The sequence below is a fragment of the Macaca thibetana genome, chromosome 20 (genome assembly GCF_024542745.1).
Source record: "Macaca thibetana thibetana isolate TM-01 chromosome 20, ASM2454274v1, whole genome shotgun sequence".
Lineage (NCBI taxonomy): Eukaryota > Metazoa > Chordata > Mammalia > Primates > Cercopithecidae > Macaca > Macaca thibetana.
Window position 1 is genome coordinate 73,718,042 of NC_065597.1, and position 12,740 is coordinate 73,730,781.

General features: G+C 60.6%; 3 protein-coding genes across 7 annotated transcripts in view; 1 reads left to right on the forward strand and 2 right to left on the reverse strand.

Annotated features, from left to right (window-relative positions):
• Positions 1–27: 27 nt before the first annotated feature.
• Positions 28–7,024, reverse strand: GFER (growth factor, augmenter of liver regeneration). 2 transcript variants are annotated; one of them, XM_050774558.1, is made up of 3 exons: positions 6,746–7,024; positions 6,268–6,464; positions 28–193 (listed from the first exon to the last, which is right to left on the reverse strand). In XM_050774558.1, the coding sequence occupies exons 1-3, from the start codon at positions 7,001–7,003 to the stop codon at positions 43–45; spliced, it is 606 nt and encodes a 201-aa protein (XP_050630515.1). In that variant the 5' UTR covers positions 7,004–7,024; the 3' UTR covers positions 28–42. The 2 variants fall into 2 exon arrangements, with proteins under 2 accessions (XP_050630515.1, XP_050630514.1); XM_050774557.1 differs by lacking the exon at positions 28–193 and adding an exon at positions 3,452–5,348.
• A 636-nt stretch (positions 7,025–7,660) lies between these two features.
• On the forward strand, positions 7,661–12,336 carry NOXO1 (NADPH oxidase organizer 1). Of its 2 annotated transcripts, none has more exons than XM_050774414.1 (8): positions 7,661–10,145; positions 10,240–10,320; positions 10,528–10,618; positions 10,714–10,891; positions 11,075–11,259; positions 11,353–11,466; positions 11,708–11,825; positions 11,899–12,336. In XM_050774414.1, exons 1-8 carry the CDS (start codon positions 10,080–10,082, stop codon positions 12,200–12,202), a joined length of 1,137 nt encoding a protein of 378 aa, XP_050630371.1. In that variant the 5' UTR covers positions 7,661–10,079; the 3' UTR covers positions 12,203–12,336. The 2 variants fall into 2 exon arrangements, with proteins under 2 accessions (XP_050630371.1, XP_050630372.1); XM_050774415.1 differs by having other exon boundaries at positions 10,528–10,603.
• A 162-nt stretch (positions 12,337–12,498) lies between these two features.
• Positions 12,499–12,740, reverse strand: part of TBL3 (transducin beta like 3) — a 44,498-nt gene continuing 44,256 nt past the window's right edge. For all 3 annotated transcript variants that reach the window (XM_050774254.1, XM_050774256.1, XM_050774255.1), the window contains one exon: positions 12,499–12,697. In XM_050774254.1, the coding sequence (XP_050630211.1) occupies positions 12,564–12,697 (134 nt within the window). In that variant the 3' untranslated portion in view covers positions 12,499–12,563. The remainder of the gene's footprint in view (positions 12,698–12,740) is intronic.

A 12,740-nucleotide genomic window follows, 5' to 3' on the forward strand; every position in this document is an offset into this window, starting at 1 on the left:
CCCTCCTCTCCCTCCGCCGCGCCCGCTTCCCATCCCCCACCCTCACCTGCCTGCCCCGGTCCCGAGATCGAGGCCATCCTCAGGAACCCGCCAGCCAGGTCCCCATGGGGATGGGTGGGGCGCGGGCGCTGGGCGCAGACTTTGCTGTAGCCAGGAGGACAGACAGGAGGAGTCCACTCCTCTGCGAAGGGCCCTTGGGTGAGAGAGTAAAGGGGTAGGAGACCCACGGGCTGCAGCATCTTCCCCCAACCCACGGGAGAGGGGACTGGCTCCCTGGCCCTGGTCTTAGGAAGACCAGATGGATAACTGGGGTCTTTCCCATGGGCCCCCACTGTGCTCTAGCTGCTCGTTCAGCAGGTTTTAGCCTCTGGCGGGGAGGGTCTGGTGGGAAGATAGGCGTTGGCCCCAGGAGCACCTGTTGAGGGAGGGGGCAGAGGCACCGTGGCGAGTGCCATTGGGAGTGTTGGTTTCCGTGTCTCTGCTCCTTGCCCACGGCCAGGGGCTGGCACTTCCAATGCCCTCCCTACTCCTGGGTCTCCCCAGCGCACTTGAAGCCCCTAGTCTGGACTCGAGGGCAGGGAGAGGCATCAGAGACCAGGAGTCGGGTGGGGGTGGTGCCTGGCTGCCCTGCTTCCCGCTGGGTCCCCTCCACAGACCCCAGCCCTGGGTGCAACAAGGTCCCTCTCCTCACGTTCCTACCAGGCTGGAAGTTCAGATGACTCCTAGGTTTCTGTCTAGAGCACTGAGGTATCTGCACTGACTGAGCATTTACAGCGCCAAGTGCTTTACCTGTATAGTGGCAGAGACTGTTGCCACCGTTCCTCAGATAATAAGCAACCCAGGTCCCTGCTACACCAACCCGGGGCACAGATGGTGCTGCCTGGCCCAGCCCCCCGGAACTCATTGATTCTGGTCTGGAGCTCTTTCTTCAGTCTTGCTGGGCACACGTGGGCAGAGCAGGTGTTGCCAGAGGCGCTACTCACTGTGTTCCAAGTCCATCACACTGTGCGTTCGACCCCAACCCCTTTCACCCGTCCCCCAGACTGCCCCTCTGTGTCATCCATTCCCCTCCTTTACTTCATCACTGACATCAGCACCCAGACATGCTGCGCTTTCTCCTAAAAAGCCAAACAGTGTTGACCCCGCCTCCCCTCCAGCTGCCTCACGTTACTGCTTCCTTTAGCAGCAAACTCGAGTTTTCCATCCTCTGCCTGCAACACCCTCCTCTCCCTCCCTCTGAGACCTGGCAGAATCGGCTCCCACCGGCACCTAAACTCAAGGTTGCCACTGACCTGTGGGCGGCAAGCCACCCAGGTGCCCAGGCAAGAGACCGAGGGCGTGAGCTGTTTCAGTATAATCAAATACATAACATAAGACATTTACTAGATGTAGATCATAGATATGATTATATATATCATTAATCATTAGTTTGCAGCAATTACTCTTTATTCTAATATTATAATAATCCTCGCTCTACAATCATACCCTAGGAAAAGCCAGGCCATAGAGATAGGAGCTAAAGGGACATGATGGGAAGTGACCAGAAGACGAGAGTGTGAGCCTTCTGTTATGCCCAGGCAGGGCCACCAGAGGGCTCCTTGGTCTAGCGGTAACGCCAGCGTCTGGGAAGACACCCGTTACCAAATGGACCTAACCAACCATGGTCTAGCGGTAGCGTCAGTATCAAGGAAAAGCACCCACTACTTAGCAGACTGGGAAAGGGAGTCTCCCCTTCCCTGGGGGAGTTTAGAGAAGCCTCTAATCCTCCACCTGTTGTGAAGGGCCTGACTGATGTCAGGCCTGCCCGCAGTTATCTGGAGGCCTAACCGTCTCCCTGTGATGCTGTGCTTCAGTGGTCACGCTCCTGGTCCGCTTTTATGTTCCATCCTGTACACCTGGCTCTGCCTTTTAGATAACAGTAGTAAATTAGTGAAAGTACTAAAAGTCTCGGATATGTGGAAATAATGGCATAAGCTGTCTCTCTCTCTCCCTCCGCTTGCCTCGGCTGCCAGGCAGGGAAGGGCCCCCTGTCCAGTGGACACATGACCCACGTGACCTTACCTATCAGTGGAGATGGCTCACACTCCTTGCCCTGCCCCTTTGTCCTTTTTTTTTTTTTTTTTTTTTGAGACGGAGTCTCGCTCTGTCGCCCAGGCTGGAGTGCAGTGGCGCGATCTCAGCTTACTGCAAGCTCTGCCTCCCGGGTTTGCGCCATTCTCCTGCCTCAGCCTCCTGAGTAGCTGGGACTACAGGCGCCCGCCACCTCGCCCGGCTATTTTTTTGTATTTTTTAGTAGAGACGGGGTTTCACTGTGTTCGCCAGGATGGTCTCGATCTCCTGACCTCGTGATCCGCCCGTCTCGGCCTCCCAAAGTGCTGGGATTACAGGCTTGAGCCACCGCGCCCGGCTGCCCCTTTGTCTTGTATCCAATAAATATCAGCGCAGCCTGGCATTCGGGGCCACTGCCAGTCTCCACGTCTTAGTGGTAGTGGTCCCCCGGGCCCAGCTGTCTTTTATCTCTGTCTTGTGTCTTTATTTCTATAATCGCTCATCTCGGCACATGGGGAGGAAAACCCACCGACCCTGTGGGGCTGGACCCTATGCTGACCTCCATGCCAATCCCAAGGGCAAGTCTGATGCTGCTGTCAGCTCAATTCTGGAGTGCAGTGGTGCAATCTTGGCTCACTGCAACCTTTGCCTCATGGGCTCAAGCAATTCTCCTGCCTCAGCCACTTGAGTAGCTGGGATTACAGGTGCACCACCACGCCCAGCTAATTTTTTTTTTTTTTGTATTTTTAGTAGAGACGAGGTTTCGTCATGTTGACCAGGCTGGTCTCGAACTCCTGACCACAAGCGATTTGCCCGCCTCGGTTTCCCAAAGTGCTGGGATTACAGGCATGAGCCACTGTGCCCCACTTGGAGGTCCTCCTCCCTCCTGGTATTCCTCTTACCTCATAGGTCCCTCCTCTGTGACCTGTGAGCCTTAGGAGCCCAGGGCACCATCCTGCTGGGGTCCCTCCTCCCTCTGGGCTGGCTCCTTTGGTCTGCGTGTCAACAGCTCTGGAACACCAGGCTCAATCCAGAGCTGGTGTTTTTCTTGCACTAGAGTTCCACTGGCCTGGATGCCCCAAAAAAACAGACTCTGGCCTGGTGTGGTGGCTCACGCTTGTAATCCCAGCATCTTGGGAGGCTGAGGCGGGCGGATCATGAGGTCAGGAGTTCAAAACCAGCCTGGCCAACACAGTGAAACCCCCGTCTCTACTAAAAACACAAAAATTAGTAGGGCATGGTGGCGGGCGCTTGTAATCCCAGCTGCTCGGAAGGCTGAGGCAGGAGAAATTGCTTGAATCCAGGAGATGGAGGTTGCATTGAGCCGAGATTGCTCCACCGCACTCCAGCCTGGGCGACAGAGCTAGACTGTGTCTCAACACAAAGAAAAAAAAAAAAAAGATTCTAAGGCAAAGTGAAGTTTTATTCAGGAGTGAAACTTTAAGGAAGACAGGGAAAAAGGCCAGGCGGGGAGGGGGCGGGGGGCAGGAGGGACAGCAGATACAGGCGGTATGTTCCTGAGCTGAACACAGCCTTACCAGAGAACCAGCTGGTTCCTGAGACACTCACGGGCCTTGGGAAAGGCCAGAGAGAAGCGCTGTGTCTGGGCGAGGAAGGGTCACCTTCTCTCCTGGCTGTCCCCCATCTCCCCTCTCTCATTTGTGCCACCTGGCCCCTCTGGGCAGCCTCTACAGAAGCCAGCAGCTCCAAAGGGCCAATCTGGTGGGGACATGTCAGCTTCCTCCACACAGGCCTGAGGAGGCCATGCCAAGGTGGGCCTGCGCCCAGGGAAAAGCTGAGACTCCTGGAGGATAGAGGTCCCTGGAGTTTTATGGCCACAGGACACTGTTGCTGGGCCGCTCTGGCTGGGGAGGCTCAAAAGCTGGGTCCCAGTCACCCCTCAACTTGCTGCACGCACAGCCTTCTCCATCTGCGACACACACGGCAGCTCCCAGCAGTCTCCTCCGACTCCATCCTCACCCCATGAGTTCTCTGGCTCTCCCCTTAATGTACCCACATCTGCCCCTGCCGTGGGGTGGGTATTCCTCTCAGTGGTCACTTGGTGACTGCCCCGGCTTCCTCACCAGTCTTCCTGTTCCACCCTTCCCTGCCTCATCCCAGCTCAGCAGCCAGAGGACCCTTCAAAGCCACATCAGTCCATGCCATCCCCTGGCTCCAAACCCACCAGGAACTTCCTGTCAGGGGAGCTGGAAGTAGAAGCCATGGCTCTGCTGGGGCCTTGGAGACCTCCTGCCGTCTGGCCACCCTGTACTCCTGGGGCCCCTGCATCAGCTACTCTGGCCTCCCCGCCCCAACCAATCAGCGTCCTTGCTGTTCCCAGCTCATTCTCATGTAGGGATCTCTCTCCTCCTGAGGAACGAGGACCCCAGCAGGAAATGCAGCTGGGCACACAGGGATGGAACAAGCCCTGCCCACTGCTATAAGCCCCAGCAGAAAACACACTGAAGCCAGGTCCTCAGTCACTCCAACGTTTCATTTGGGCTTCAAACTCTGAGGAAGCGGGCCCCACGAATCCCCTGTGGACAGGCATGGCACAACGCTGGCAGGCATGTGCCAGGCAGGGAGAGGGCAGGATGGCTGGTGGACCCTCAGAAAGACCCTGCCTGAGCTTTCCCTGTAGGGACTGAGCAGAGTGGAGAACTGAGCCCCCTAAAGTGAGCAGCACAGAGCCACGGGGGGCAGGGGCATGCCTGGCTGCACAGTGGGAAGGCAAAGGCCTGGCCTCCAGGAACAGGCACAGGGACGCCCAGCCAGGCCTGCTGTCTTCCTGTGTGAGGAGCGAGGCACCAGGGTATGTGGTGGGCAGGAAGCCACATCCTGAATGCCAAGGGGCAGCCCAGGCTGCTCCTGCCTCCCTCACCTGCAGTTCAGCTGCAGCTCCTTGGGGCCTCCACTGAGGAGGAGGCCAGTGGGTGCCTGCTGTGTGCACCTCCACTTCTGCTCCAAACCTAACAGGGGCAGGGCAGGTCCCCACGGGCAGTGTCCTGGGGACCACCCAACTGAGACACAACAGGCTCTGGCTCTGATGCACTTTAATGAGTGCCCTGCCCCTCTCCAACCAGGCTACTCCATAGGCGCCTGGCTCGCTGTCCCATGGGCTCTGGCTGACCACCCTCTAGTCACAGGAGCCATCCTTCCAGCCGTCGCGCCAGCGCTCATCCACTTTTGAGCAGTCGAAGTCAGGCTTGCCCAGCTTGCGGTTCACTTCATTGTGCAGGTGGCACAGCCACTGCGTGAAGCCTGCCCGAGTGCGGGTGTCTGGCTGGTTCCTGCACAGCCTGCATAGGGAGAGCATGTAAAGAATGGGAGGACGCAGCGGCTCCACTGCCCCTGCCAGTTCCCTGTCTGCTCCCAAGGAAAGACAACTGGGGCACTGCTGTGAGCTACACCTGGGAGTGCCCTTATGCTCCAAGGGACAGGAATTCCCAGAACAGGGCTGACCCTGCAGCTCCCGGGTGTGATGAACTCCCAGGGTTGCTCAAACACCCACCTGGAGAGCTTGGCAAACTCCAACGAGGCCTCAAGGCAAGACATCACAGCACAGACCTGGCAAATTTATAAGCTTCTAACACCCAGGAAGCGGCATCCAGCGTCTCTGGCCTCAGGCAGAGTGTGGCCTGGGTGGGGCTGGGCACAGCCTTGTAACTGAAAACTGGACTTGTTTCTTAGCACCTGAGGGAGGCCCTGGTGCCTCAGTTCAGCAAGAGACTTAATTCTAACTGCCCAGGCTTACAGCAACAATGGCAACTCTGCCCTAGACATCTGGTCTAGAAACACCCGCAAGGGCCAGTGCTGGCTCTTGGATGCCTCAGTGAGGAAGAGGTGGCTCTTGGGGGCAAAAGCAGTGGATTTCCAAGATTTTAAAACCAGCAGTCCTGCTCTAGAAGTCAGGCAAAGTGGAGTCCTCCCTAACTTGCGGGGAGCCGTCTTCAGTGCCAGACAAGGCAGGGAAGCCCTTCCTGGAGTCCTGTGGCTGTGGCAGGAGCAGTACTCAGCAGCAGATCCCAACAGTTTGGCTTTTGAGACAAGACGAGGAGGCTCAGATGGCCCCAGGCCTCACCTGTTGGAGGTCCCTGCTCCTCAGCAAACTTCTGCCACCTCTGCATCCGTTTCTCTATGTTCCCCGCTATTACGTCAGCCAGGAGCCCCAGGCCCAGGCTGCAGTGCAAAGCTCTGCTGCGTGCAAACACATCTTACCTTTCCCTTAGGTCTTCAGCACACTCCTCACAGGGGTAAAACTTAGAAAATAAATGTATGAAGTGGGCCATGTCTTGCTGCTGTTCTGGGGTGGGCAGGTCGGGGTAGTAGGCGGCCAGGGTGTGGAGAACAGCCCAGCTGTGGCGGCCCAGTTCCTCGCGATCCGGCGGGCAGTCCTCCCTAAACTTGGTGTCCCGCTGCGGAAGCAGGCCAACCAAGAGTGAGTTCATTCTCCGAACAGAAGCGCCCAAAGCTCCCCCTTCTACGGCCCAGCCGGTGGCCCACTGGACTCCGGCCAAAGCCCTGCAGACGATCCAACCCACGCGCGGATGAAGGCTGTAAGGCCGGGCTTACCCGGGGGCAAGGTTCAGGGACAGGCAACCCCGGGGAGCTCTGCCGGGGCACCTGGGCGGGGGCAGGGGCGGGGGCAGGGGCAGGGGCTGCGCGGGGCTGGGAGAAGTCGGGCAGGGATCTGCACCTTCTGCTGCGTCCGCATCCACGTCTTGAAGTCCACGCAGGCCCGGCACGGCCGCCTCCGGGAGGCGTCCACGGCGACAGGAGACTCGGAGGTCGGCGCCTGGGCTGGCGTCGGGGCCGAGGTGGCCGCGTCTCTCCGCCCCGCGCCGCGGCCCCGCGCGTCGGTCGCCAGGTCGTCCATCACCTCGGAGCGCGCGCCTCCCGGCAGGAGGAAGAGATTCCGGCCGTGGAAGCTGCCCCGCTCGCCGGGCGCCGCCATGTTGCCCGCGCAAGGCCTGCCGGGCCAGCTCGGCCTCCAGATGAGCCTCCAGGTCAGCTTCCAGGCCAGCGCGCAGCTACAGTAGCCGGAGGCGCGCGCCGTGCTCGCGGGGGCCGGGCCCGAGCTGGGGCTTGGGGCGGAGTTGGGGGCGGGGGCCGGCGCGCGGGCCCGTGTGGAGGCGGAGCCAGAGGCCGCGGGGCGGACCGGGGCGGGGCCGGGCCCGGGGCCAGGGGCAGGGACGGAGCTGGAGGGCCGGAGCCTGCTGGCACCCCGGGGCCTCGATCCGCGGCGCACGCCGTGGTTGCGCCGTCCGTGGCGGCGCTCTCGCTTCCTCCAGTAGAAGAGCAGTGTGTGGCGGAAGGTGCGCAGCGGAAGGTGCGCCGCGGGCGCGCTGTGGACCTGGGCTGACACTCAGGCAAAGTCCGTGTTGCGGCCCGCGACGCCCCCATCGCTCCGCTCTGAGTGTCCTGCGTGCCTGCGGCCAGGCTCTGTGCCCTCCGCTGAGGGGCGCGTCCCACCGGCTGGCTGCCCAGCGCCTTCTCAACGCGGGGCGGGCGTGACCGCACAGATTGCGGCGCGCGCTAGGGTTCTGGGCTGGTGTCACCGCCCTGGCGCCATGGCAACGGGCGCCTGGCAACGCAGGGCGGGGCGCGGCCGCAGAGGGCTGGCGCGTGCCTTGGGCTCCCCGGCGCCCCCCGCCAGCTGCCGCGGACCCTAGAACCTGGGGTGAGGGGTCGGGCTCCCAGTTGGAGCGGCCTCTGCGATTCCTCTGCCTCCTTGCGTTCATTTATCCATTCCGCTATTATTTGTGCAGTGACTGCTCTGTTCCAAGCGCTGTTCCAGGTGCTGGGCGGAGCAGGGAACACAGCTCTGTTCCCTGACCTCCTCTGTTCATAATTCAGTGGTCAAGATAGGAAAAAAAAACAAGGACTCACACTCATAAATGTTCACGTACAAACTGGTGGGTCCATGCAAGGGTGTGGTAAATCTGGAAGGCCTCCTTGAGACCTCCTCCTATCTGAAGGATGAGGAATCAGCTGAGGAGCGCCTTCGAGACCAAGCCCAAGGTGGCAGGGTCTTGGCATTTTGCAGGAACAAAAAGGCCAGTGGGACGCTAGGGAGGGTTGTAAGGTGGGAGGGGAGATCCAGGCACGGGCAGGGACCCACCAAGACTTAGTCAGCAGCTGCGGGGATTGGGAGTTTATTATGAGGGTAGGGGGAAGATGCTAGACAGTTTTGGGCAAGGCTACTCAATCTGATCCCATTTCAGTTTGCTGCAGATTCCTCTGGCTATCATATGGGGAGTGGATTTCTTTTCTTTTTTCTTTTTTTTTTTTTTTGAGACAGGGTCTTGTTCCATTACCCAGGGTGGAGTGCAGTGGCACGATCTTGTTCATTATAGCTGCGACTGCTTAGTCTCAAGTGATCTCCCACCTCAGCCTCCCAAGTAGCTGGGACTACAGGCACACGCCACCATACCCAGTTAATATTTGTATTTTGCGGGGGCATAGATAGAGGTCTCAACATGTTGCCCAGACTGGTCTCGAACTCCTGAGCTCAAGCAGTCCCCCTGCCTCGGCCTCCCAAAGTGCTTGGATTACAGGTGTGTCTGTCCTTGGAGTGGATTTTGTAGGGGCAAGTGAGGAGCATACGGATGGAGGGTGGGGTGGCTGTACTATTCAGGTAAGAAAAAAGGGTAGGGGAGGAAAAACTGGAAACCATGCAGGGCTGATGGAGTGTGGGGCAGGGCTGTCAGCTGGGGTGGGGAGGCAGCCTCAGAATCCCTCTAGGCTTCTGCTTTTGAATAAATCCTCCCCAGCTTCTCTCCTGTCTTCCAGGGGAGCAAGGTCTCCCCTGGGTTCACACGCTGGACCCCACCAGGTCAGCTAGGCCTTCAGCTGAGATCAGGGAGAAGGTGACAGCTGGCTGGGGGCACCCTGCAAATCAGCCCTATGTGAGCAGGTGTTCATTGCCCATGCCAGGACCAGGGACAGCTTGAGGGCCTCAGCCAGTGCTGATGGGACAGACACACAAAGGCCCTTTGTTGCAGCCAGGGCAGCTTCCTGGAGGGATGCCCCAGAGGCTGACCACTCCCTGAAGGGGCTGGAGTAGGGGCATCCCAACACAGAATTGGTGACCCCAGCACCAGGAAGAACCACTGTGTGCCAGGGTTGAATGTGGCTTCCGAAGCCTGAACTATAAGGAAGCAGCCAGAGAGGTGGGGCACCTGAGCGAGCCTCTGCCCAGGCCATGTTTGCAGTAAGTCACGGCAAATCATGAATTGAGAGGTGGTTCTCAAAACAGCCCTAGTGACCACTTCCCTGACCTCCACCCCCACCCAACGAGTGCCAGTGACTGCACAGATGGGCCCTCTTTCTCCTACCCCAAGTCTCCTCACTGCAGGGGAACCCCTGGGTTCAGCATGTGAGGTCTGCCCCTCCCCCAGCATGTACACAAAAGCTCACAATAATTACGCATTTAACACACATTTCCTTGCCTATTAGTTGGGGACATTAAGAGACCTTTCCTCCAGCATTAGGATTAAGTCAGACAAAACACTTAAAGCTTTCAGCACTGAGGCCTTGGTTCTGCACAGAAATCCCCAGGCTAGTTCAAAGACAGAGTTGTTGGGCGCACCCTAGCAGGGCAATTACCTCACAGAGCAGGGGAATCCAGAGAGGTGGGCAGGACAGGCAGCACTTTGATTAGCCCTGCCTTCTCCCTCCTCCAGTGGCCAGAGGCAGGCAGGAGGGCCCCAGGCAGCAGTTCCGCCTACCCTCCGCCCCTTCTTCAGTCTTGCACGCCTCCAGGGCTGGAAAGCTCATTCTTCTTCCTCCTAGCAGCTCTGCCTGGAAGTCCCCCAATCCCTGTGCTCCTGCCCCCAGATAGTGGACTTGGGAGACAGCAAGAAAGCTGCAAAGGACTAGGCTGGGGCGGCTCCACAAGGACCCCACAGGCTTGAGGCGTCGCCAGATTCTATCCCAGAGTCTTCTGGGTCCCCCAGAGCCCTCTCAAGCACAGGGAGGCAGAAGGGTCCTCACCCATTACAGGAGTCTGCAGCCTGGAGGCCACAGCCATGGCAGGCGCCCGATACCCAGTTTCAGTGCAAGGAGCAGCCCTGGTGCAGATCAAGAGGCTCCAAGTAAGACCTGGCTGGGTCCCTAGTGGCCCCAAGGCATAGGAAGGGGGTGCCTGGACCAACACCTCCAAGACACTCCCAACTTTTTGTCCCCCAGACCTTTGCCTTCTGTGTGCGCTGGTCAGACGGCAGTGACACCTTCGTGCGCAGGAGTTGGGACGAATTCAGGCGGCTCAAGGTGAGTGACCCTGGGCCACCCTGATGCCACGGTGGCAGCTTCCCCACCCGGCTGCCTCCCACTGGACTGCCTCCCATCAGTGACTCCCACTGAAGGCCCTTCGTCCCCGTTGAAGCTCCCAGCCCCTGCCATCTGGGTGAGGGACCCCGCCCTCCCAAGGGTGCACAGTGGGCTCTGGAAGACCGATGCCCCCGTTCCTGCCCTTAGAAGACCCTCAAGGAGACCTTCCCGGTGGAGGCGGGCCTGCTGCGGAGATCTGACCGCGTTCTCCCAAAGCTTCTCGGTCAGGCCAGCCTGGGTATGGGGGCGGGGAAGGCGGCGGTTTGCCTGGGGCGCCAGGGACCAGTGAAGCCCAAAGCGGGGTATCACAGCACGTTTTTGTGGCGCCTTAAGATGCACCACTGTTGGCACACGGGGGTCGCACGAGCCGCGGCCTGGCGCGCCTGCAGCTGCTGGAAACCTATTCTCGGAGGCTGCTGGCGACTGCAGAGCGTGTGGCACGGAGCCCGGCGATCACTGGCTTCTTCGCACCGCAACCCGTGGACCTGGAGCCCGCGCTGCCACCCGGCAGGTGCCTGACTCGTCCCAAACTCCCAGCCTGCAGCGGCGTTTGGAGCTGGGAGAGGTGTAGGGTGGGGGGAACAGCCAGCGAATAGGGGCAGACACTGGGAGGCTGACGGTCTTGCCGGGTGGCGCCTCCGGTTTCACCTTCCCCATCCGCCTACCTCTCACTCGTGCGGGCTGCCCTTCCCAGCCGAGTGATCCTGCCCGCCCCAGAGGAGCCGCCTGTCTCGCGCACTACGGGCCGCCTCTCCATCCACAGTCTGGAGACTCAGAGCCTGCGCTGCCTGCAGCCCTTCTGTACCCAGGATACGCGGAATCGGCCTTTTCAGGCGCGGGCCCAGGAGAGCCTGGACGTGCTGCTGCGGCACCCCTCAGGTAGGGCCCGCCAATAACCCAGGGATTTGTCCCTCTGCCCCTGGACCCGAGGGAGGCTCGAGATCTGAGTCCCTGCCCACTTTTTGCGCACAGGCTGGTGGCTGGTGGAGAACGAGGACCAGCAGATGGCCTGGTTTCCAGCGCCCTACCTGGAGGAGGCGGCCCCGGGCCGGGGCCGGGAGAGAGGCCGGTCCCTAGGCAGCAGCGGTATGCGCCTAACCCCACCCCTCATGCCACCATTACGGCTTGACCGTGTGGCAAGACTGGGTCAGAAGCATCGCGGGCAGGGCGGCCCAGGAATCTGTGCTTGGTCTCCGCACCTAGAGGAAGCCCGGAACCGGTTTTAGAGCGGCCCCGCGGTCAGCAGACTCAAGCAAGGAGAATTTGAAGGGTGCGGGTGGGCCTTGGCCTATGCTGCCCCGCGGTGACTCCAAGCACCCACTCCCAGGTCCCCAGTTCTGTGCTTCCCGCGCCTACGAGAGCAACCGCGCAGATGAGCTGTCCGTGCCCGCGGGGGCGCGCGTGCGCGTGTTGGAAAAGTCAGACCGCGGCTGGTGGCTATGCAGGTACGCGAGCGGGCGTGGGCGGGGGAGGCTAGCCGAGGCCGGCGGGGCCCTAACCACACCCCGCCCCTCGCAGGTATGGCGACCGGGAGGGCCTCCTCCCCGCGGTGCTGTTGCGACCGGAAGGGCTGGGCGCACTCCTGAGCGGGACGGGATTCCGTGGAGGAGACGACCCGGCCGGTGAGGCCCGGGGCTCCCGGGAAGCCTCCCAGGCCACCGCCCCTCCCCCCACCGTGCCCACCCGACCTTCGGCGGGCGCCATCCAGAGCCGCTGCTGCACCGTCACACGCAGGGCCCTGGAGCGGCGCCCAGGGCGCCAGGGCCCGTCTCGAGGGTGCGTGGACCCTGTGCCTGTGCCGCACCCTACTACGGAGCGGTGAGCGCCAGAATCCCGATGCGGGGATGGACCGCGCCATCCCAGGGCTGAGGAGGAGCGGGGAGGGCGGATCTCCCTGGCCAGCAGGACGGGAGGCGGGTATTTGCTGTTCCTCTGAGTAAAGCTTGTTCTGAATGACCCCCGTCTAAGCGTGCGGAGCCGCGGGCTGGATCTCTGCCATGCCAGGGTGCGGGATGGGCTTGGTAAGGCCGAGACCATCAGCTCCAGTGCCCTTCTGGCTGGCTAGGTAGGGTGTTGGCCAGGGTAGGGGCTGGACTGGAGTCCAGAGAGATAGGGCCGGCTAGGAGAGCGGCCTTTATGGGTTTTCCAGGGGTTCAGGATGGACTGGAGAGAGACCGGACCGGCTAGGGGAGCGATTCTTTATGGGTTTCCCAGGGTGTGGGGGTGGCCGCCAGCACAGGCAGCTTCATGTTGTGCCACAGGAAGTCCAAGAAAGCGGCGGCCTGGAGTGTCCTGTTGAGCCGCTGAAAGTGCCGCTCTGGGGTTGGACAAGAAGGAGGTCAGGGGGGTGGTCCACACGC